At 39.2% G+C, this 24297-nt stretch overlaps 1 protein-coding gene across 1 annotated transcript in view; it reads left to right on the top strand.

Annotated features, from left to right (window-relative positions):
• PARP4 (poly(ADP-ribose) polymerase family member 4) overlaps positions 1 to 24297 on the top strand; it is a 52585-nt gene that overhangs the window by 8685 nt on the left and 19603 nt on the right. The window contains exons 7-24 of the mRNA XM_063305800.1: positions 893 to 1030; positions 2583 to 2756; positions 4246 to 4403; positions 5638 to 5775; positions 9284 to 9382; positions 10536 to 10722; positions 11322 to 11478; positions 12471 to 12595; positions 12940 to 13071; positions 14438 to 14524; positions 15983 to 16147; positions 16601 to 16644; positions 17673 to 17754; positions 18435 to 18572; positions 19178 to 19373; positions 19658 to 19728; positions 19932 to 20119; positions 24063 to 24162. Coding sequence (XP_063161870.1) covers positions 893 to 1030; positions 2583 to 2756; positions 4246 to 4403; positions 5638 to 5775; positions 9284 to 9382; positions 10536 to 10722; positions 11322 to 11478; positions 12471 to 12595; positions 12940 to 13071; positions 14438 to 14524; positions 15983 to 16147; positions 16601 to 16644; positions 17673 to 17754; positions 18435 to 18572; positions 19178 to 19373; positions 19658 to 19728; positions 19932 to 20119; positions 24063 to 24162 — 2379 coding nt within the window. The remainder of the gene's footprint in view (positions 1 to 892; positions 1031 to 2582; positions 2757 to 4245; positions 4404 to 5637; positions 5776 to 9283; positions 9383 to 10535; positions 10723 to 11321; positions 11479 to 12470; positions 12596 to 12939; positions 13072 to 14437; positions 14525 to 15982; positions 16148 to 16600; positions 16645 to 17672; positions 17755 to 18434; positions 18573 to 19177; positions 19374 to 19657; positions 19729 to 19931; positions 20120 to 24062; positions 24163 to 24297) is intronic.

Genomic DNA, 24297 nt, shown 5'->3' with positions numbered 1-24297 from the left:
TTTAATAATTTGTTTAATTCAAAGGTGATATCCAGCAGGGTTGCTATTTGGGAATGAATCCAGAGCATTTCACAGCCCACGTATGCAATGGTATCTTGTCATTCCAGAAGCAGTTCTGCAGTCCCTATACATACTCCAAGGCATGGAGAGGTCTTCAGTACAGAAATAACCAGCATACACCCACTGGCACTATTATGCTTATGGATAGTACCTTACTAATAACTGCAATTAAAAATAATTTAAAAAAACAAAAAACTAGATGGCTTTTATTCAGCTCTGTTTCAGAAATTTTAAACATATTTTTAAAATGCATTTGAGGGTAAAACTAGAGCTAAATAGATTCTGTTCATAATTTTTAATATTTTGAATGTACAGGTAGTCCTCACTTTACAACCACAATAGGGACCAGAAAATTGGTTGTTAAGCAGTGCAGTTGTTAAGTGAGTCACCACGTGACCAGACTCGATTTTAAGACCATTGTACGATGGTCATTAAGCGAATCACTGCAGTCGTTAAGCAAATCAGCTTCCCCAATGGACATTTTTTGCCAGAAACTGGCAAAATAAGGTTGCAAATCATGATCATGTGACTGCAGGATGCTGCAACTGGTCGTAAATGCGAGCTGGCTGCGAAGTGCCTGAATTTCGATCATGCAACTGTGGGGTTGGTTTGACTGTTTGCGACAACCGCAATTGCAAGTACAGGTCGTAAAGCTGTTTTTCCAAGGCCGTCGTAACTTCAGACTGTTGTTAAACAAATAGTGGCAAGGACTACCTGTATTGTGCAGTCCTGCATGCAATTAATCCATGCAGTTAATTACCAAACTGGCTTTATTTTAAACTGTTCTGTATTGCTGACTGTCTTTTAGCATCTCGGTTGTAATTATTTACAGGTGTTTATAGCAGATGCAGCCAATTCCAGCGTTTTGTCTGAAGCAGTTGGTAGGCTTGTGGAACTTATCTGGACAGAAGCAGTCGGACACCTGGATGACCTGTTAAATAAGCCTGTAACAAGCATCAGTCTCAATGATGTATGGCAACTTTGCTTGGAAGTATTAGTTCTTTTAGAGCATGTGAACAGAAATGAAATGTTAGGCAAACATATTTTTTTATCTCTAGGTTGTGACAATGTTCTGCACAGTTGGGATTAAGATGTTATGAAACATGTACAGTATATCAAGTAATTGCATAAATTCTGATTATAACTTTGTTGAAGTGCATGTACTATTATATGGGAATTAACTAAGCTATATGGCTGTGAAATGTGTGCAGGTCCCTCACCCAAACAATCCTGTCTTGTTTTATCATAACCTAATTATTTATTCTGTTGCACTTACACCCACCTTTGGTTGGGAGCTCGAGGCAAGGTACATGGGGATTCCCTCTCCCTCTTTTAATTCCCACAACTCAGAGAGAGTGACTGCCTGAAAGTTATCCAGTGAGCTTTGTGGTCATACGGGGACTTGGACCCAAAGCTTTCCAGTCCAATAACCACTCCGCTCATCTTGGTGGAGATTGACCATTAAAGGTTCTATCAGCTTTCCCCAGCCTATCTGCTCTCAGCTTCTGTAATTCCAAGCAATGATTGTATTGCTACCGAATTCTAGAGGCTGAAGACACAGACCTGGCTGGTGCCTAAACTGGGCTAAATTGTTTGCCCCATCACCAACTTACATACATAATGTAGCTATATGGACTTATGTCACCTGCTATATTGCAGCAGACATATTTGAAAAGCATATGCATTGGTTTAAAAGTTGGAGATTATGTCCCACTATATTCTATTGGCTAATGCTAGCAGAATTGTATTTTAGCATTTTAAAGATCAGATTAGGATGTGACTATCCATTAATAGTAACAAATATATTATTTTTCTCACACAGCATACTGGTGAGAGGTTTTGTGGAGGGAAGCTCTCTGCCGTGTACTGAAATTCAGAAGATGGCAGGAGATTTCACCAGTTTGTTCTTCCTATCTCTCTTAATGTTTCTGTCTCTTTAAAGAGAAATGCAGTGGCCCGCATAGTTTTGCTCAAGCCTAGATTTGCGTATGTGTCACCTCTTTTGCAGGAGCTGCATTGGTTGCTGATTTGCTTCTGGGTCCAATTCAAGGTGCTGGTTATCACCTTTAAAGCCCTACATGGCTTGGGGCCAGGTTATTTGCAGGACCACCTTTCCCCAGTCACATCCACCCGGCCCACCAGAGTGGGGAGGCAGGACAAGTTGTGGGTCCATTCAGTTTGGGAGGTACATCTAGTGGGCCAAGGAAAGGGGCCTTCTCTGTAGTGGCTCCCTTCCTTAGGAACATCATTCCCCCAGATAGAAGATTGGCCCCCTCCTTGCTTCTTTTCCAGAAGACCTGAAGATGTGGTTTTGACAGCAGGCCTGGGGACCCCAGGTCACTCCAGAAATGATCAAGTGATTGATATGAATGGGTTTGCTGCTGCCGGGGGGGAGTGTCTATTGTGTTTTTATGGTTTTTAATTTTGTAAGCTGCTCAGAATCACCACGTGTGAGTTGGGCAGCCTTATAAATGTGTTTAATAAATAAAATAAATAAATGCATGCTTTTAATTCCTTAAAAGGTGAGCAGAGCTGAAGGCATCCTTCTTCAGGCAAAGGAGGCCCTCGATAAAGGAAACTCTCCAACAGAGCTGTCCACAATCTTATCAGAGTTCTACAAACTCATACCCCAGAAAAACGTTTTGCATGATGATGCTAGCAAAAAGTTGTTATCTAATAAGCAGGATCTCTGCCAGGTAACAGTATCAGATTTTGTTCAGCTTTTCAGTGCCTCCTATATATAAGCAGAATCATTAACGTAATAGATTTCACAGCAGTTAAATAAACTGCCAATAGGCCTTATGCTTGAAGGATATTCCAAAATTGCTGTTTTAGTCAAAATCACAGAAAGAAAAAAAATCACTTGAGATAAAGGCCACGAGCTGAATTACAACTCTCAAAATTATTTATTTGATTAGTTGATTTTTTTAATTGCTCCCTCTCTGAGGCATGGCCAGGGGCTAGGAATTGTGGCAGTTGCAGTGCAATTTATCCGGAATGTATATCAGGCTGGCTCTTAAGGAGACATTCCTTTGTGCCCTACTGTTGTTGAAATTGTGGCTGGTGAATATAGGCTTTCAACCTAGAATACTTGGTTGAACCTCAGCAGATGGTTAGCTGCTCTCTTTTTAAAGTTGGTTTTAATCTATAATTGAAAGGATTAGAAATAAAAGCCAAAAACAAAATTATATAAAAGGACAAAGAATAGGATGCAAAAATAGGACTAAAGCAAGAAACAAAAAAAAAATCTATGTATAATGGAATTCAAGCCATAAACAAGTTAAAATTTGACTGCATGGAATCATATTAATCAGATTTTTCAAGGTATTAATTTAAAAAAATAATATGTATCAAATATAAACATGCTGCAGTTCAGGGTTTTCAGTCAGGTCCCATAGGACTTTTTCCATTGGAATGAAACAATCATAGCTGCTGTCCACATCGGGGATGTCCTGGGGAGGTTAAAAAATGTCAAGATGATGGTTTCAACAATGTGATTGAAGCCCACCCCTTTTTATACAACACGCAAAAAGGGGGCAAGCTTCTTTTGCATGGTTGCAGCTGCTATCCTGACTTTTTTGACACATGTACACACACCCACACACACGGATACCCTTGGTTCATGTTTGTATTTTGATTGGTTCCAAATTTTGCAGATGTAATTTAACATTAGATTCACATCATTAACCTTTATTAATTTTTCCAATACCATTACAACCTTACTAATTAAAGTGAAATGATGGCAGGGTAGGAACATGCAAAACATAAGTCAGTGTCTTTTCCAATATATTACACTTCCAACATACAGAAGTTGAAACACAGCCCGTTTTATACATTCCGTGGGATAGAGACAAAAGACTTTTTAAGTGAATTAATCATGCCTTTATAATGTGGGCTATTAATTTAGCAGGAACATATTAAAGACTCGGGTCCATTGATTCATTAGAATAAATGTATTTATTTCACTACTTCAGCTTATATCATAGAACTGTAAAATCGTACTTGAAAGGATACTTCAGAGGTACTATTCTGAAGACTCCAAGCAGCTGAGCTGCATTACTTCACACTTTTCAGTCTTCTTAGGGGCAAAAAGTGGAATAAATATTTTAATTACCTGTAATTGATAAGTAACCTTTGCTTTGTCATAGAAATGTAACAACTTGTGATTCCATCTTACTTTTACAGCTGATTAGAGATATGCTGAATGTTCATGAAATAAACACGTCAGTTCTTAGCTCATCATCCCTTTCTAAGTATCGGGCTTTGAGATGCAGGATTGATGCTCTAGATGTGGAAAGTGAAGAATTTCGCAATGTCAAACAGTTGCTGGACCAAAACACCAGGTGACTTTCCATTCTGATATACAGGATTTCAGGATTTGTATTGCCCAGGTTCCATTTTTTTTTCTTTATGATACTCTATTATCAAATAATATCTGAAATATCTTTCTGAGCCAGTAGGCAAAATATGAAATCTTCAGGATCTGTAAAAGGTATTCTCAAAGCATAGCTGCCATAGAGGGCATGGCAACGCACAACAGTAGTTCTTCTGCTAGCCCTGCAGGATGCCCTTGCTTTCCCTAGAGGCCACATTTCCAACATTCTTGGGAATAAAGATTTTGCTTGAGGTTAGCTATGCCGAGAGAGTAGAAAGGCACTTTAAAGGCTTCTCAAATAATCTGAAAATGTGTTAAGTCAAAAGAATCTAATTAAGTAAGGTGGAACCTCAAGCCTGGTGGGCACCAAGGGATGTGCCAATTGCCTAGAAAGTTTTTACTATATGGTAACTGCTCCTGCTCTGCAAAGTCCCATATTGAATTATCATGTTCTATTAGTCTTTAGTCATCCCCCTGGTAATAATCCTGTTCCTTTGACTCATTTAATTACTCTGCCCTGTGTAAATGCACTATCTTACTCACTATATAACTTTTATGACCGAGAAGCCATGAAGTAGCTTTCTCTTACTTGGATCTTGCTTGTAGGATAAGCCACATGCTCTTCCTTATACCAGAATTCGGTGGTGGTGGTGGTGGTGGTGATAGAGATAGCAGTTTGAACCATAAATAAATCCAAACAAAAACATACACACGCGCTCAGGGACTGTGAAATAGGGAAGATGGTCAAGAAGTGGTGGAGTGAAAAGAGTTTTCCCCCCAGCTGTGTCCAAAACATCTTGCTGAATCCTCCCAGAAACCTGCATGCAACCTAAGGCTAGGGTTTGGCCCCCAGAAATGTCCAAAAGTTCTTATGAAATAGAAATGTTATTGTGAGAGAAGAAGGAAGATGACAATCCAATGAAATGAAATTTACTGTTTATCCTGGCCCCAGCCACTATTTTTTGAAAGGTGGCCCTTGGCCAGGCATTCAAAGGCCACGTGTAGCCTTTGCTGTAGAAAAGTTTATGCTCCTGTCATGGCTATTTACTTGTGGGAATCTCTTATCTTCTTTAAGCTCTGCAAGAAGCAGAAGCTTCAATGGCATTTGGGATTCTGTGATTGGAATTACTGTGGCCTGGCCTATACATTTTTTTACATGAAAATTAATGCACTACTTGTTTTAATTTTGATTTTTCTTGCAGTGAAAATCTAATACAGGTTTTGCAGATATATAAAGTCAGCAGAATAACCGAAAGAATGGCCTTTGAAGGAAATCTTGGCAATGTTCAGTCTTTATTCCATGCATCATCTGCTTGCAACTTTGTAGGAATCCTGTCACGGTAACAGCTTGAATTATATTGTCTCTTGAAACTTTGTGTGTTTGCTTTGTTTTACTTTATATGGGACAAAGCTATAAGGCAATAGGGCAAAAGGACAATTCTGTGAAAAGTTCACAGCCCTCAGACATCCATGCCAGACAGGCTCAGTCATACTTAGTACGCATCTTCTCTCAGCCATGGGCTTCTGCATATAAACAGAAAGCAGAGTTGAACCTTCGTTCTTAATGGGCCAAGATATCGAGGAGGAGAACATTTCCCATGAGCTTCTGGTTAAATTGGGATTTCCTGGAAAAAGGAACATCTCGGTAACAATTGAAACAGAAGGAGCATCTGTTTCCAGGGTTGTCTAGTCTCTGTTGGAATAGGAACATTTTAGTTTTAACTATGAATCTCATAATTTTTAAATTCCCTTTCTCTTGGTGACAGTTGTCTCTAATTTCCCTGTATGATTTAAAGAAAACATTTTATTGGGGATCTTCAGGGAATTATACTAATTTCATATCCCTTTCTAGTCTCTTTACAGATCAGTGGCCTCTTGTGCACTGCTGAAATCCTTGTATCTATTTTTATATGTTTTATTAGATCCTTTTCCTGTTCCATTCATCTGCAGTTGCTCAATCCTCAAATCAGAAGGACATTGTAATTTGTTTTTTTTTTTAAAGAAACTTTATTATGTTTTCAAAGTGAAGGTAAAACATGAAGTGATAGAAAAAGATTGAAAGGAAACTAAAGGAAAAAGGGAAGAACTAAAAAGTGCAGAAACAAATAGAAACATACAAAAAGAATGACTTCCTACTCTTTACAGCAAAGATATACATAAAAATACATCAGTCTTACTCCAATTTTAACTACAGGTAGTCTTCACTTAATGAAGATTCATTCAGCGACGGTTTGAAATTACGACAGTGTAATAGCTTTATGTCCTGTGCCCGAAATTATGACTGTTGTAGCACCCCCACAGTCACATGATGAAAATTCGGGTGCTTGGCAGCCTGCCCACACTTATAACTGCAGGGGTGCTTCAACTCCCCCAAGCCACCTATCTCCCCCCTATCTCTGCCATTTCGAAAGCCCTGCACCCTGCCTTGTGGAGTGGCAAGCAGACCCAGAACTGTGCAGTTCTGGTGCTGCAACCAGCTCCAGACTCCCTAGCCCAGCCATGCAAAGATCCAGCCTAGCTCGTCCCAGCTGACCCACGCAAAGATCCAGCCAAGCCCAGCCACCATAGCAGGCTCCAGCCTTCCCAGCCCGCATTCGTTCACCCAGCTGCCTCCTCTCCCAGTTCACCACACCGACCTTTTGACTTTTTCACCCAGCCCCCATGGGAGAAGCAGAAGCGCCCAGCTGCCTTTTCTGACTGCTTTTGGGACCCAGCTTCTCCGGCAAAAGTTTCCTCCACGTGGCTCCCCTCAGAACACTGTCTTCTGGAACTTACGCTATCTTCTCAGACCCTATACATAAAATATCTAACTCTTATTAAAAAATACAAATCAAACTATTATTTCAAACTAAATATTCCACAAACTTACAAATGATAAATTCTGTTATAAATTCAGTTTAAAAAACCTTTAGGATCACAATACATATTCCCCAGTAATTCTTAACATTCTTATAAAATTTCCATTATCAATATTAGTATTATATCAAATAAAAAGAACATCCTGAGTAGTTCTTTTAACATCTTAATCACCAAAATCCATACCAGCCATAATCAAAGATTTATCTCATCTCAAAAAGATACTGTCTTATAAAATGCACAACTCCAATACTTCTTAATATTCTTATTTAATCATTCCAATTGACAAAAAAATCTTCATCTCATATCAAATATAAGAAATATCTTATTACTATTTAAAATATATTACCATTATTAATATCAATATAACCTAAAGTGAGAATAACATCCTGGGCAAAGCAATTATCTTAGCATCAAAAATCCACACAAACGTAACTGGAATTTATCCCACCTCAAAATAAACCAAAGCACCATTTAGTATTATTATATCTCTTAACATTATACAGAGAACTTTCTCCATCTCCTCTTTCATCTTCTCATCCTAAGAACCCCAAGTTGTCTCCTGGGACCTTCCAAATTTTTAAGCCAAATTCCTTTTCTTAATTTTCTTCATATTCCAGAAAAACAATGTTATCCAATTCTCTTTCTAACTCCAAATCCAGTATGTCTGTCATGATAATAAGTCTTCACAAGAAAAAATACAGACAGTCCTTTTCTTCTTGTTCTATATACAGTCTATTTACAGCAGGTTATGTATACAGCAGGTTAACTTACAAAACAATGTGCATCAAGTAACAGACACAGCAAAGCAAGTGAGCTTCTAGACTCTCCCATTTATATTAACCCTATCCAATCCCAACGAGGATTGCATCATGCATGACTCAGCTACTTCTTCATACACCTGTGGGTTAAGTATTCATTCTTAACACCTGTGTGTTAATTGTTCTTTCTGCTTCAGCACTAAATTTAAATTTAATTCCCTGACAATGTCCTTTGAGTATTTGGCATCACTGCCACTTTTTTTTCCAACTGTTGATCTTCTACATCATCCAAATCTTGTAGAATATTTTTCATACAATGCAAAACTTTGGAACTAAATTTCTCAAGAATGTTTTTCAGTATTGATTATCTGCATTCTGTATTCCAGGCTAAAAGAAACCTTAAAAATCCATCTTTTTTGTTAATACAGTTTAATTTTGTCTATAGCTTGCCAGAATGTTCATCTCCCATGGGGTGGAATAGCTCTAGTCACATGTCTTGACTCTATACAGCTAAGAGGTAGCTATAGATTTTTATTTTTACTTTTACCTAATTGCTAGAAAGGTAGCAGGATGAGGGAGTCCTATCTCTCTGGAATTAGAGGAGTTGATACCAGGTGAGGCACTCCCTGGAAGATAGCTGGTGACAATGAGAATTACAAAGCCGTTTTTCCAAGAGTCATATATGATCAGAGTGTGAAGACTCAGAGTACTTCTTAGAGAGGAGGTTGAGACCTGTACCTTCCCACTGTTATCTAAAACATTGGATCTCCTACAATCTCCCTATTCTGGAACAAGCTACATTTCTTTATAAAATTTACTTCAAGATGTGATGACTCAATCAACTGAGTCCAATTGAGTGTTTTTAAAAAAAAAAACATGCACAGGGGAGGAGAATTTAGCAGGAAATGTTCAAACCTTCCCTCCTGAATATGTTAATTTCAACAGACATTTTCTCTAAAATAAAAAATGGAAAGGCAGCTGTATGTTACGCATTTAACATATGGAGTTTGGTCCTGAGAGATGGTGATGATGAGGAGGAGGAGGAGGATTAGTCATGATGCAGGTCAGTGGGAAGGAGAAGAATGAGAAAATTGCTAGAGCCCATACATGCTGTTGGCTCCTTCTTCCTTAGTTACCCTGTCCCCCCAAAAAACTTCAAAATTAATTTAATATAGAAATATTGAATCCTGCATCTGAATATGTTTTACCATGCTAATCTTTTATTTTTTAGAGGACTCCTTCTGCCAAAGATGATAGTTGAAGACTATGGCTTAGAAAGAACAGATATTGGGTACTTGGGCAGTGGCATTTATTTCAGCAATTCCATAAGGTAATATTTGAAATCTTTTTTTCAGAGGAGCAATATTGTACGTGTTATGTTTATAATAACACCGCGTTTGGGACGCGGTGGCGCTGCGGGTTAAACCGCTGAGCTGTTGATCGGAAGGTCGGCGGTTCGAAACCGCGCAGCGGGGTGAGCTCCCGTTGCTCGTCCCAGCTTCTGCACACCAAGCAGTTCGAAAACATGCAAATGTGAGTAGATTAATTGGTACCGCTTCGGCGGGAAGGTAACGGCGTTCCGTGAGCCATGCTGGCCACATGACCCGGAAGTGTCTATGACAACGCCGGCTCCAAGGCTTAGAAACGGAGATGAGCACCGCCCCCTAGAGTCGGACACGACTGGACTTTACGTCAAGGGAAACCTTTACCTTTACTATGTTTATAATAGTTTGGACTAAAATGCATTGAGTTAGCATAGTTTCCTACATAAATACTTTAGTGGGCCAGGGTGGTGTAATGAACAGAGAATTGGCATTGGACTGGAGCAGACTTCTCCAATCCGATGCCTTCAAGATGTGTTGGAACTACGGCTCTCAGCATTCCAAACAAGATGGCAAACAAGATAAATTCTAGAAGTTGTCATCCCAGTGTATCTAGAAACAGAGACAGAGAATGGGTTCAGGTCAGCCTTTAGTGAACTTTGACCAATTGCCAGGTCTCAAAGCCAGTGTGATTCTAGAAGCCCATACCTTCCTGCTGAGGTCATCCTTACACTTTACCTCAGCTTCACATTTGAATTAAGGCCAGTGGGGAGCAGATAACCAATTGACATGAAATGTCCATTGGAGAGCATAAGTAGTTTTCAAGATGATTTAAGACATGAGACAATGGTGTGTTTTTGTAGATAGACCTAACAAATATTAACCAGGGTAACTTTTCTCTTTCCCCCAGTCTCAACACATCCCCAAAAACTACATGTGGTCCTGGTCATGAAAAAGTTGCATATCCCTGCTTTACAAACTGTTGTGTAAAACATGACAGTCCAAATGGAGCCAGTAAGGCTCAGACTAATGTGGTTAAGACAGCAAGGCCAATTGACAAGGCTAATTTGCCTTTTGCTATACTGTAACTAAAATAGTTAATCTAAAATATGGCTATGAAAAAAGTATTTGGAATAAGCAGACATTCTCTCTTTTTAATAGGACAAGCATTAAGTACTCCCACCCATGTGAAACAGATGGAACTCGACTGTTGGTCATTTGTGACGTAGCACTTGGAACTTGTTGGAAAACAAACGAGTGGCACAGTTGCTATATAACTGAAGCACTATCAGGTTATGACAGTATGCATGGAGTCAGTAGGACAAAAGATGACACATCTGTTTTTGAGGTATTTGGTCCACTTGGCTGTAAATAATCTAGATTAGAAGGAAGAGAAAAGGCAAGCTGTTTAATTAAGCTAATGGTAGAAATGTTAAAAATGAGTGTAGAACCAGTGGCTAAAAGTAAGAGCTGTTAGCTTAGCTTAACTATCATTTTGTGAGTTTTCAGAAGTTTTAGACATGCTTCAGCCTATCTGCAATATAACTGATTATTTCAGCCTAACTTGCAGGATGGCTCTTGGGTTCTTAAGGTAGTATGTATTAACACTCAAAAGCTAAAAGTGCAGAAAGGAAAAAATAGCATGTGCTATTTCTAACCAGATATGAGAGAATAGGCCTTGGGGAAGGGATGGACCTTGTTTAAGGTCCTGTGTGGCCAATGGACTTTCAATTAACTTCTTGTTTGGAAGTAGTTCGCCAAAGTCCTATTTCATAAGGAAAGCAATGGTTTGCTAAGTTGGTATAGTATTTAAGTATTCTGAACTTTTCCCTAGCTAACTTGACTTTTTGCAACTGTGAATAGGCCTTCAGAATCAGCTCATGTATCTATATTTTTGCTCTAGTGAGGTTCCTAAAATGTATGTTGTGTTTCCTTTCTTCCAATAAGGATGATGAATTTGTAGTGTACAGAACCAGTCAGGTCAAGATCAAATACGTGGTTCAATTTTCTTGTGTTAATGACAAAGTAAAAGAATTCCAGCCGATAATTCAGACTGAATTAGAAAACCAGATGCTTTCTCTCGAGCATCATGACCAGCCTAAAGGTGAGAAATAATATTTGAATTTACAAACAATAACAATGAGTCTGTTTCTTTGGTATTTTCTGGAACTGAAATTTTTATTTTTGAGACTTTTGATAAAAATACATCTACATTAGCTTGGTACTCTAGAAATATGCCAAATATGATCTGTGAGTGATAAATATCCATTTTTAACCCTTGTCCCCCTCACAAATAAAATCATATTATCTGAGTCCATCTCTAAAACCTTTTCTACATTTTTTAAAAAGGGAAAGCAGTTACACTGAACTAAGTGGAATTTAGGTATCCCCTAAAACTGCTCTTCTCTGAATAGGAGTTTGTTTCCTATTTACAGCAGGAGTTTTCCTACCAGAGCAGCAGTGAGCTGTCCATAGCTTTTAGTCTCCATGTTGCTACCCTCAGAGTACCCCAAGATTCATACTGAAGTTTACCAGCAGACTGCCAATCCTTGGCAGTATGACTTTTGAATTTGCATTTTTTTGTTTTTGTTTTCTGCAATTTCAGGGTTAAAATATAGGCGTTACACCTCTATAAGACTTAGCAGGTCTGTTTTTAATTTCTCTGCACAAGGAAAAAAAGGCTGAAAATAATTGGTACCACCCAGCCTGTGACCTTGCAGTCCTTTGAACAATAAAAAAGGGGGGGAATAGAGAATGAGTTTTAACTGCAAGAAGGTTAGGGTTCAGAAAACTAGGGGATGGGAGCATTTTTCACTAATTTTTCACTATTGAGAACAGGTTTGGGGCCCACAGTCAGAAGGTGCCACGATTCAGCATCACACACACATGTAAAGGATGAAATCCTTGGGAGAAAGGAGGGCAAGAGGCATTGAGAGGTGGGGGACTAGGGGAGGAGAAAGTTGTAGGAGGCAGCCGTCAAGGAAAGAAAAACTAGGAGATGAAATGCCCAGGAACAGCAGGGAGAGGGGTCTCTAGGGGCCACTAATTTCAGACTTTGATTACAGTATGGGCTTACCTTTGACTTCTCTCATTTAGATTATACAGTACCAAGCCATGGTCTATTGAATGATATTTCTGCTGGTCTCCTGGACAGAGCTGGAAATCCAATTCCTCTTAAAGATATTCGAATCAAGGGAAGAATAATAGATTTTGTAGCAGAGGTAAAATGCTTTGTTTTTTGTTTTTCCTAACAATGCTGACTATTTTGTTGAATAAGTCTTCATATAAGTGTAAACATATATTTGATGGATGGTATTTTTAATTAGTCAAAAACGGTATTTTTAATTCTTCAAAAAATTGTATTTTTAATTCTTCAAGCATCCTATAGTACCATATGTTTAATTTATGTAAAATCAGAACTAGTTGACTTACTACTTTTCTGTATTCTCTTTCTTCAGGCTGTGTTCAATCATGTTGAAAATGTTAATCCTGGGATGGAAGCACTATTGATAAAAATACTTGTTTGTCCAAACTAAGGCATAAAATATATTGCATTATATTTCAGGTTGTGGTGTTTCAGACCTATGAAAATGAAACAAGGAGTCACATTGAGGCCAAATATGTCTTTCCTTTGGATGACACAGCTGCTGTATGTGGATTTGAAGCGTTCATTAAAGGAAAGCATATCATAGGAGAGGTAAGCTAATGCAGTGGCAGAAAGAAGGATGACTGTAGGCCAATATTTCCTAACTTGGGATTTGTTGGGTGCAATCCCCTTTGCTCTCAGCCTGTTGGGGGAGGCTTTTCTAGGCTGTCAAGAGAACTGTGATAACATCCTCCAAGCCAGCAAGCTATTGTTTCCACAGTGAAAGCATGTAATTGATTGGTTTTGATGATGCCTGATTGTAATGGTATGTGGGAAAGACCCTGGGGGATGGGGGAAGAGATCTGCCTAGGGAACGATCAGATAAGAGAGGGCAAAGCCTGCAGCTGCATAATGGGAAGAGAAAGTCTCAGAAAAGACCCTCCCTAACTTCTCAGACTGTAAAAAGGATGGCAAGAGATTTGTACTTGCAAGATTCTGTTAATGTGGCCTTACAATAAAGTAGTATTAGCTCATCTGGTCATGTTTCCTGCCTGGGAAGGCTGACACTGATTCTTTTCAGCCGTCTTTCATATATATTCTCCTGTATTGGTCTCCCTATTGCTAGGGATGCAGTAGATAAATTGCTATAGAGAGTATTGGCTTGGGGAGTCCTTTGACCATCCTAGTGGTCCAAGTAATGGCCCAACTCTACCAGGCTCTGATATTAATTGAAAGAGCAATGAGAGGAAAAGATCTGCTCAGATGTGTTGATTTTTGCTAGCTTGAACTGCATTCCTCTAAAGAACAGTCCAGTATTTTAAGAGGAAATGTAACAGTGGTGGAACAAGATAATTTTGGACCCTAGATATAGTAATGGCAGAGCCTCCAGCTTTATAATAAGTTATATTACTTATATGAGAATAAGTGACATTGTGTTCTAGAAGAGAATAATAAATATTTTAAAGTAAAAATAATTCAGTGGGCATCTGTAGCAAGGTATATGCCCAGCTAGCTGCCTCCTGACTATAAAATGTTTAAAAGAATAAGAATACTGTAAGAATAAGGGAGGGAGGGAGGAAGGGGGAGGGAGGGAACTACAGTGAGATTAGCTGCCATATGAGTTGTGGGTCTTGACTTTATTCTGAGTTGTGAGGCTCTAGACTTACATTCTGAGGTTTTCTCCTTCTACCTAGGAGTTAAGCAGGACATCCTTTCTGATAGAATCACCTACATTAGATTTTTAAAAGTTTATCGTCTCTTTGTTGCCAATAAATTAGAATGAAATCATCCTCTAAATGGCAACTTATTATGACATGCAAGTTACCACTTAATACACTGGTTGTCTACATTATCTCACCAACTTCCTATATCCTGCTTCTCCAGATTTATTACTGAGTGTGGCATAGTGATGTATGTTATGTACTTTATTTTCTTTCAAACCAGGATAACTATTGTATATTATATTCAATGTTAATAGGTTAAAGAAAAGGAAAAGGCACATCAAGAATACAGAGAGGCCATTGGTCGAGGAGATGGAGCTTATCTGATGGATCAGGATGCACCTGTAGGTGATATTTAGTGATTTATTGTACAATTTATGACAACAACACATGTTGGACTCCACTCATTTTCTGAAACTACACTAGTCTCTAAACAGAAAATAGTAGTGTGCATACATACATTCTCTAGACATGTGTCTAGAGTATCTGGTGCCCCTGAACCACATTCGGCTTATTGAGACAGAGAGATTGGAGGAAGAGGCATCATAGGACAGCTGTATACATTTCGCCTCCATTCAATACTGTAGACAGTTATCTAGACGGTTTTTATCTCTTCTGTATCCTAGCTGGGTAAGAGAAACTCTTCCTCTTGCTTTTTTGCTTATGCCAAAGAATCAGCAGAATGAGGTGGGAATTTTGGAATGGGCAGGAACTTTGTCCTGTTTCCAGCTTAGCAGATCAGAAGAAACCTTCCTCGGGTTCTCTACAGTTTCCTTGAATAAGAAATTCTGCATACTACTGGGAGGTCTACCTGCTCAAAGTCCATTCCTAGAAGAATAAGCCTGCATGCTCAGAATAAGCTCTGTGGTATCCGAACTTATGAAGAAGCATTTGGTGTTGCCACAAACACTTTATTTTGAAATACAGTTTTTACAAATCACATAGGAAAAAGTCTTCATGTGCTTTGTTCTCTGTGGTTCTTACCTAGCTCAAAATGCACTACAATGTATCTGGTCTTGTCATGTGATTAATGTGCCTTTGTCACATGCTGATTGTTCTCTGAGAATGTACTGATGATGTGAACACTGAGTATATGTATAGTACTCTGTGTAAGGACATCAATGACATCAAATATACTGGAAGCAAATGTGGATTGCCATCAGAATTACAGCATATGTGTCCAATTATATGGACATCTTCATACATTTCATGTTTATAGCACTAGATCAAAAGTTCAAATGGTAGGGAGGACTATCATAGAGCAGATTCCTCAAGAAGGGCTAGAAGTCACAGCCCTGATTTTCTACCTGAGTTTGAACATCTGCATAGGCCTCAGATAAGATATATCATGAGTCATTCCTGGTAATCTTTTTTGTTTGTTTGTTTTTGCAATTAAATATATTTCAGGGTTAAAACTAAGGAAGCTGCCTTATGTCAAATCAAAAACATGGTTCAATCCTTTTGGTTTGTAAATAGTAGTTTATGGCCTATGTAATGTGTAAACCCATCCAGTAAACATTTATTGTAAAGCATGATTAAGCAAACTGTGCAACATGTGAATTCAGGTAGAATGTTTGTTGTTCTGGGTATCAGTGCCCATCTAATAGCAACAGCAATCCAGGTTTTCAGAAAGGGATCTTCCTCTGCCCTCCCTTAAGATGTCAGGGATTAAACAAGGACTTTTGCTTGCAAAGTTATCCTTAAACTACATTTCATTAATAACATTTACTGTCCAGTACTACTGTTTGTACTATTGTTTGTAAAACCATAATTTTATAAACAATTGAAATGTTATTTCATAGGACATTTTTACTGTTTCTGTTGGAAACTTGCCACCTTCAACAAAGGTGCTTATCAAGATCACCTACATCACAGAGCTCAGTTATGAGAATGGAAGCCTTTGCTTTCACTTGCCAGCTGCTGTGGCTCCCTGGCAACAAGACAAAGCCCTAAATGAAAACACACAGGTTAGTATGCTTTTACTAAGAAATTGCTAATTAATAATACTACCAACGTGCTTCAAGTTTAATTAAACACTACAGGAACTCCCTTATTCTTCTTTGAAGACAGCGGAAGGAAGCATGGTTGACTGCTATAAAGTGTCAAGACTATATAGTCAGAGCTGTGCTGTGCTTAGTGAAATGGTTTGCATTTATAGCTGTGCAAGCAAATTATCTTTATAACAGTTCACTTTGTTCTGGACTTAATGTGCTTAACAGGTAGAATGTGGTTTTGGAGAAGTCCTAAAATAATGTTCCCTTTATTAAGTATCTGCTGAATCTCAACGGTACCTCTCTTGTACTGGAAAATCCAAAGTGATCGATAAAAGAAAGAATAAGTTCTACTAATGTTGTCTTGCCAAGATAAATGTTATCTTCCAGAGCATTATGTTTCATCACTTAACATTATCTTTTGACTAGGATTCAGTAAGGAAAATTTGCATTAAAGAAGCAGAAGCAAAAAGGTACGTTGGTGAATTGCTGCAGTTTTCCTATTTGCAGGTTAAAACTCAGATAAAATAATCTCTGCTGGATCCAACTAGTTCAGTATCTTGTTCCACAACAGCAGCTGTCTAAATATTTTTGGGAAAGCCTTCTAGTTATACATAAAGACAGTATGTTCTAGCTTATTGGCACTTAGTAATATTGCCTCTAAGGATCACAAACAGCTGTAACTAATACAGATGCTCCCTGCATGATCCCTGCAGAATTGTAAGTCTTATGAACAGAGTTGTACACCTCTTGGACTGATGCTGTGATGATTATTATATAACAACATACCTAAGATAATCAAATAATATTTGGGGCAAATAAAATACAGTATATGCTGCCTCATCCAATTCTAGCTGCACCTTGGTCTCAGACTCCTAGTGTTTCCAGAAAATTCTCCAGTTTAGGTGAGATTGTGGAGACAAAGAAGTCAGTCATGCCTTCACCAGTACAAGCAAGAAGCATTCATGATAATGAAAAATGTCCTCTTTGTAAGAAAGTGATTTATTCCCTACACATTTCATAGGCCTGAGAAGGCATGGATGGATGGATGGATGGATGGATGGATGGATGGATAATTTTTTTTCCTGAGGAACGAAATCTGAATGACACCCTGCTGCTGAAAATATAATAATAAATATCAAATAATTGGCTTGCAACGCTACCCAAAACCTGTTTCTCTGAATGGGATATCTTAAGTCTACATAATCATTTACCTGAGCATGTCAACTGTTTATGAACATTCTGTAACTTCCCTAAAGTCCTTTACCATCCATGCAACTTCCTTGGTGTGTTATGGAGGTTTGCCATTGTCGTTGTCAACTTTCTAGTCTAGCTGACAGCCCATAGCTTCCTTCAAAAGCTTAAAGAACACATGCTATGGCTCTGGGTCCAGTAATGGATTCTTTAAAAAACAAACTCTGACATCTGCCTCCTTATCTAAGTTTGTATTATATCTCTGCTGACTCCTAACCTGTATGTGGCTTCTTTTATCTTATGACAGAGAGTTCAGTTTAGAAATGTCCATTGAAATGCCCTTCAAAATTAATAACATTAGTAGTTGGACACACCAGCTTAATATCAAGGTAAGCAAATCACTGAATGCAACATTAAAATATAAATAGCTTGAAAAAGTGTGAAGGTTTCTAAATCAGGCTCTGCACAATTTCATAAAAATTAACTCTTGTGTGGGACCACTGCACAGTATTTTAGATCAGGCAGTCTTGCCAGAATAATTCCTTTTATTTCCAAGATTAGACTGTGAATGTTGTTGCTAAATTATTATCACCTTTTCACAAGAGGAAGGTATCAACAGGCTTTCAAGCTTTTTCAGGCTGCAGAACCTGTTGTTAAGAAACTTCCCAGAACCTTGATCAAGAGGCAGAGTCCTAGTGATAGAAAATGGGCTGTGTTCGAGCAAACTTTTTTCTTTGTTGCCCTTAGTCTCTCATGGAACCCCATCAAATTCATCAACAAAACACAGTTTGAAAAACCCTGCTCTAGTGTTTATAGAATTAAAAAAAAAGAAATGAAAATCTAAAGAGAGATAACCCCTTTTTGCTCAGCACGTTGGTGGAGAAGTATGAAGAGAGAATGGAGGACAAGATTTCAGGATAGTTAAAACCTATTTTGCAAGATTTTGTTCCCTCACCCTTTTATCAGTGCCTGTAGCTGAACAGATATATCTGAAAAGATCAGGTTGCAATAATACAGGTTTTCTTACAGCATTTGTTCTTTTTCTTTCCTGCATGTTCCCTTAATTTAGAAAACAGACTGCAAAGCAGTGGTTTGTACTACTGAAGGCAGTTCCTTGGACACTAGTGGCTTTGCATTGGAAATCCTGATTGGTGATGTATATTTGCCCAGAATGTGGGTAGAAAAACATCCAGATGAAAATAGTGAGGTGATTTTTTTATTTTTTAAAATTTAAATGCTATGATACATAATAGTATCTACTTTTAGGACCACATTAGACATGATATTAAATATGTCTTTGCATTTAAAAGTGTGTGTGTGTGTGTGTTTGAAAGATGTGTGTGTGAGAGGATGATAATTGGTGGGGTCAAAGAGGAATAAGCCCTTTCTTTGCTTGCTGTGTCCCTGAAGAAAATATATCCTTTGAAGCTGGTACCAGTACTGGGATACAATTGCTTTTTACTGATTAGAAAGATCTGTAAGTCCAGCTTGGATACAATGCCATCTCCAAGAAATTCTGGGAACCTGCAAGAATTCCCAGGCAACAGTAAGTGGAATAGCATTTACTAATAGCATTAAGCCACCAGCCCTTCTTGTACTTCCTGTTTAAGCTGCTTAGTGCTTCCTGAATTCAGACAGATTTTCAGGATGTTGGAATTGGTGACACTCAGAGTCCTGATAGGTCACTTGCCTGTCTCTCAACCACAGCAAATACCAGGTTTAGTGACCTGTGGTATGTCTTCTGTCTTGGCTGGCCTGTCATTTAAAATAGCCTATCCTTAGTTGATTTTTCCCCCATTTCTTTTCTTTTAGGCTTGCATGCTTGTATTTCAACCAGAGTTTGAAGACCCATTTGATCCTTTAAGCCTCCACGGTGAAGCTATTATCTGCCTAGATTGCTCCAATTCCATGGCAGGTTCAGCAATCCAGCAAGCCAAGGAGATTGCATTACATGCTCTAAACTCATGTCATTTGACAAGCAAAATAAGTGTTATCAAATTTGGGACAAGTAAGACTTCTTGTGAAACTATGTCATCTTTTTTCTATTTTATGTTTATCTTTAGTATATTCTTTAGAGGTCGGGCCAGTTTCCATGCAGAAGATTTTTTGAGTCCTCATTTGATCATCCTGCACTTACCCAGGACTAAGCTCCATGTTATCAGTGGAACTTACTTCTGAGTTGACATATATAGGATTGTGCTCTGAATTCTGAAGCTGTAATTATTATAACTGATTTCTAATAAAGATATATCCTTTATATATAAATAAAGTTTTATTTTTGCCCCTCTATAGATTTTGTGGAATTTTTTCCCAATCCTGAAGATTCTCCAATGAATTCTACAGCTTTAAAAGAGTGTATCACAGTAAGTGTACTATCAGAGACAGGATGCCTTTGAATACCACTTGTCTAAAACAGTATCCCTAGCCTGGAAACCTCTTGATGTAATTATCATTCCATAAAATTACAATCCTAAAATTCCAAGACAACACAGTCAGTTATGGGACTTGAGGTCTGACAAATCTCGGAGAGGATGGTCTTAATTTAGCTTTTATTTTTAACTTTTAGTCAGCTACAGCTACAATGGGAGACTCCGACTTATGGAAGACATTGCATTATCTGAGTTTGCTTTACCCTACTAAATGCAAGCGCAACATTATTCTTATATCTGATGGACATATTCAGAATGAAGGCATGACCCTGCAGATTGTGAAGAAAAATGCATCCCACACTAGATTATTCACATGTGGAGTGGGGTAAGTGCACATTCACTGAAAACTTACATCCAGATAGAATTGCAAAGAATATTTCACCTGGCGAACTATAGGGCAGTGTTTCTCAACCTCAGCAGCTTTAAGATGTGCAGACTTCAACTGCCAGAATTCCCAGCCAGCATCCTTCAGCCAGCCCCAATTCCCAGAATTTTGGGAATTGAAATCCACACATCTTAAATTTACTGAGGTTGAGAAACACTGCTATAGGGCAACAATAGGGATCTTTTGTTGTTTATTCGTTCAGTCGCTTCCAACTCTTCGTGACTTCATGGACCAGCCCACGCCAGAGCTCCCTGTCGGTTGTCAACACCCCCAGCTCCCCCAGGGACGGGTCCGTCACCTCTAGAATATCATCCATCCACCTTGCCCTCTTCCTTTTGCCCTCCACTCTCCCTAGCATCAGCATCTTCTCCAGGGTGTCCTGTCTTCTCATTATGTGGCCAAAGTATTTCAGTTTTGCCTTTCATATCATTCCCTCAAGTGAGCAGTCTGGCTTTATTTCCTGGAAGATGGACTGGTTTGATCTTCTTGTAGTCCAAGGCACTCTCAGAATTTTCCTCCAACACCACAGTTCAAAAGCATCTATCTTCCTTCTCTGAGCCTTCCTTATGGTCCAGCTCTCGCAGCCATAGTTACTACGGGGAACACCATTGCTTTAACTATGCGGACCTTTGTTGTCAGTGTGATGTCTCTGCTCTTAACTATTTTATCGAGGTTTGTCATTGCTCTTCTCCCAAGGATTAAGCGTCTTCTGATTTCCTGACTGCAGTCAGCATCTGCAGTAATCTTCGCACCTAGAAATACAAAGTCTTTCACTGCTTCTACATTTTCTCCCTCTATTTGCCAGTTATCAATCAAGCTGGTTGCCATCACCTTGGTTTTTTTGAGGTTTAGCTGCAAGCCAGCTTTTGCACTTCCTTCTTTCACCTTCATCATAAGGCTCCTCAGTTCCTCTCCGCTTTCAGCCATCAAAGTGGTATCATCTGCATATCTGAGATTGTTAATGTTTCTTCCAGCAATTTTAACTCCAGCCTTGGATTCCTCAAGCCCAGCTTGTCGCATGATGTGTTCTGCATACAAGTTGAATAGGTAGGGTGAGAGGATACAGCCCTGCCGTACTCCTTTCCCAATCTTAAACCAGTCCGTTGTTCCGTGGTCTGTTCTTACTGTTGCTACTTGGTCGTTATACAGATTCTTCAGGAGGCAGACAAGATGACTTGGTATCCCCATACCACTAAGAACTTGCCACAATTTGTTATGGTCCACACAGTCAAAGGCTTTAGAATAGTCAATAAAACAGAAATAGATGTTTTTCTGAAACTCCCTGGCCTTTTCCATTATCCATCGGATATTGGCAATTTGGTCCCTAGTTCCTCTGCCTTTTCTAAACCCAGCTTGTACATCTGGCAATTCTCGCTCCATGAACTGCTGAAGTCTACCTTGCAGGATCTTGAGCATTACCTTACTGGCATGTGAAATGAGTGCCACTGTTCGATAGTTTGAACATTCTTTAGTGTTTCCCTTTTTTGGTATGGGGGTATAAGTTGATTTTTTCCAATCTGATGGCCATTCTTGTGTTTTCCAAATTTGCTGGCGTATAGCATGCATTACCTTGACAGCATCATCTTGCAAGATTTTGAACAGTTCAGCTGGGATGCCGTCGTCTCCTGCTGCCTTGTTATTAGCAATGCTTCTTAAGGCCCATTCAACCTCACTCTTCAGGATGTCTGGCTCTAGCTCACTGACCACACCATCAAAGCTATCCCCGATATTGTTATCCTTCCTATACAGGTCTTCTGTATATTCTTGCCACCTTTTCTTGATCTCTTCTTCTTCTGTTAGGTCCTTGCCATCTTTGTTTTTGATCATACCCATTTTTGCCTGGAATTTACCTCCCATGTTTCTAATTTTCTGGAAGAGGTCTCTTGTCCTTCCTATTCTATTGTCTTCTTCCACTTCTGCGCATTACTTGTTTAAAAATAATTTCTTATCTCTTCTGGCTAACCTCTGGAATTTTGCATTTAATTGGGCATATCTCCCCCTATCACTGTTGCCTTTTGCTTTCCTTCTTTCTTGGGCTACTTCTAGTGTCTCAGCAGACAGCCATTTTGCCTTCTTGGTTTTCTCTTTCTTTGGGATGTATTTTGTTGCCGCCTCCTGAACAATGTTGCGGACTTCTGTCCAGAGTTCTTCCGGGACCCTATCTACTAAGTCCAATCCCTTAAATCTATTCTTCACCTCCACTGCATATTCCTTAGGAATATTAGTGAGCTCATATCTAGCTGATCTGTGGGTCTTCCCTAATCTCTTTAGTCTGATCCTAAATTGTGCAAGAAGAAGTTCGTGATCGGAACTACAGTCAGCTCCAGGTCTTGTTTTTACTGACTGTATAGATGTCCGCCACCTTTGGCTGCAAAGGATGTAATCAATCTGATTTCGGTGTTGTCCATCTGGTGAAGTCCATGTATAAAGCCGTCTCTTAGGTTGCTGAAAGAGGGTGTTTGTTATGCACATTGAATTGTCTTGGCAAAATTCTATCAGCCTGTGTCCTGCTTCATTTTGTTCTCCCAGGCCATGCTTACCTATAATTCCAGGTGTCATTCGACTGCCCACCTTAGCATTCTGGTCTCCCGTGATGAAAATAACATCTCTTTTAGGCGTGTTGTCCAGTAGGTGCTGCAGATCCTCATAGAACTGCTCTACTTCAGCTTCTTCAGCATCTGTGGTTGGGGCGTATATTTGGATCACTGTGATGTTAGATGGCTTGCCCTGAATTTGAATTGAGATCATTCTGTTGTTTTTTGGATTGTATCCAAGCACTGCTTTAGCCACTTTACTATTAATTGTGAAGGCTACTCCATTTCTTCTGTGGTCCTCTTGTCCACAGTAGTAGATCTGGTGGTCATTTGATGTGAAGTGGCCCATTCCAGTCCATTTCAGCTCACTGACGCCCAAAATGTCTATCTTTAATCTTGACATCTCCCCAATAACCACATCCAATTTGCCCTGGCTCATAGATCTTACATTCCAGGTTCCAATGGTGTGTTGATCCTTAGAACATCGGATTCGCCGTTCACCACCAGCACCGTCGACCGCTAGCCGTCCTTTCGGCTTTGAGCTAGCTGTGTCATCACGTCTGGGGCTAGTTGAACTCATCCTCTGTTCCTCCCCAGTAGCATTTTGACCATCTTCCGACCTGGGGGTCTCATCTTCCGATGGTATACCGACATATCTCTGGTTGTACTGATCCATTTAGTTTTCACGGCAAGAATACTGGGGTGGGTTGCCATTACCTTCCCCAGGGATCGCGTTTAGTCTGACCTCTCTGTCATGACCTTCCCGTCTTGGGTGGCCCTTCACGGTTTAGCTCATGGCACATTGAGGTGCTCAAGCTTCAGCACCACGACAAGGTAACGATCCTTTGCTGAAGAATAGGGATCTTACAGGTAAAATACCCTTCTACCAGAAGACAAATTGGTGAGGTTATGTTTGCCCTGTGAGATAGTACAGACAAGAAGCACAACCAGGAGTACTAGCTCAGTCTTTATTGCAAGGTTACATTAACAGAATCTTGCAAGACTGAAAGTATTTCTCCCCTCCTCTCTTTTTACTCTCCAGAAAACTAGGAAGGGTCCCTTCTGAAACACTTCCCACATCACCTCTCTTTCTGTGGGCTGAGAAGTTTTTTACAAGCCAGTTGTCCAGTCTGCAGCTCTTCCTTCTGTCTCCCAAGGTCATTCCCACATACCACTACTGGCCCTCTCCTCCCCACTCCTTGGATGCCCAACTTATACTAGTAAATTAGATTTGTGGACTAATGTAACTATGCCCAGTATATATTGCAGTATATATTAATTTGTTCCTGCTCAAGTTGACTCTCTGTTGCAGATTTTTATAAATTGTAAATCTTTACAAATCATCTTAGTCCTACAGCAAATCGTCACATGCTGAGGTCTTTATCCCAATATGGAGCTGGAGCTTTTGAATATTTTGATGTGAAATCAAAATATAACTGGGAGAGAAAGGCAAGTATATTTTAGTATTATTTTTTATAGGCATAGGAAGAGGTTTTATTACTTAATATATTTATTAGTTACTCTTCAGGACACTTCCATACTATAATGTTCCCCTTCCCTAGCCCCTCACAAACCAATTTGAAG

The sequence above is a fragment of the Candoia aspera genome, chromosome 5, assembly GCF_035149785.1.
Source record: "Candoia aspera isolate rCanAsp1 chromosome 5, rCanAsp1.hap2, whole genome shotgun sequence".
NCBI lineage: Eukaryota > Metazoa > Chordata > Lepidosauria > Squamata > Boidae > Candoia > Candoia aspera.
This window is presented reverse-complemented; position numbering and strand designations above follow the sequence as displayed.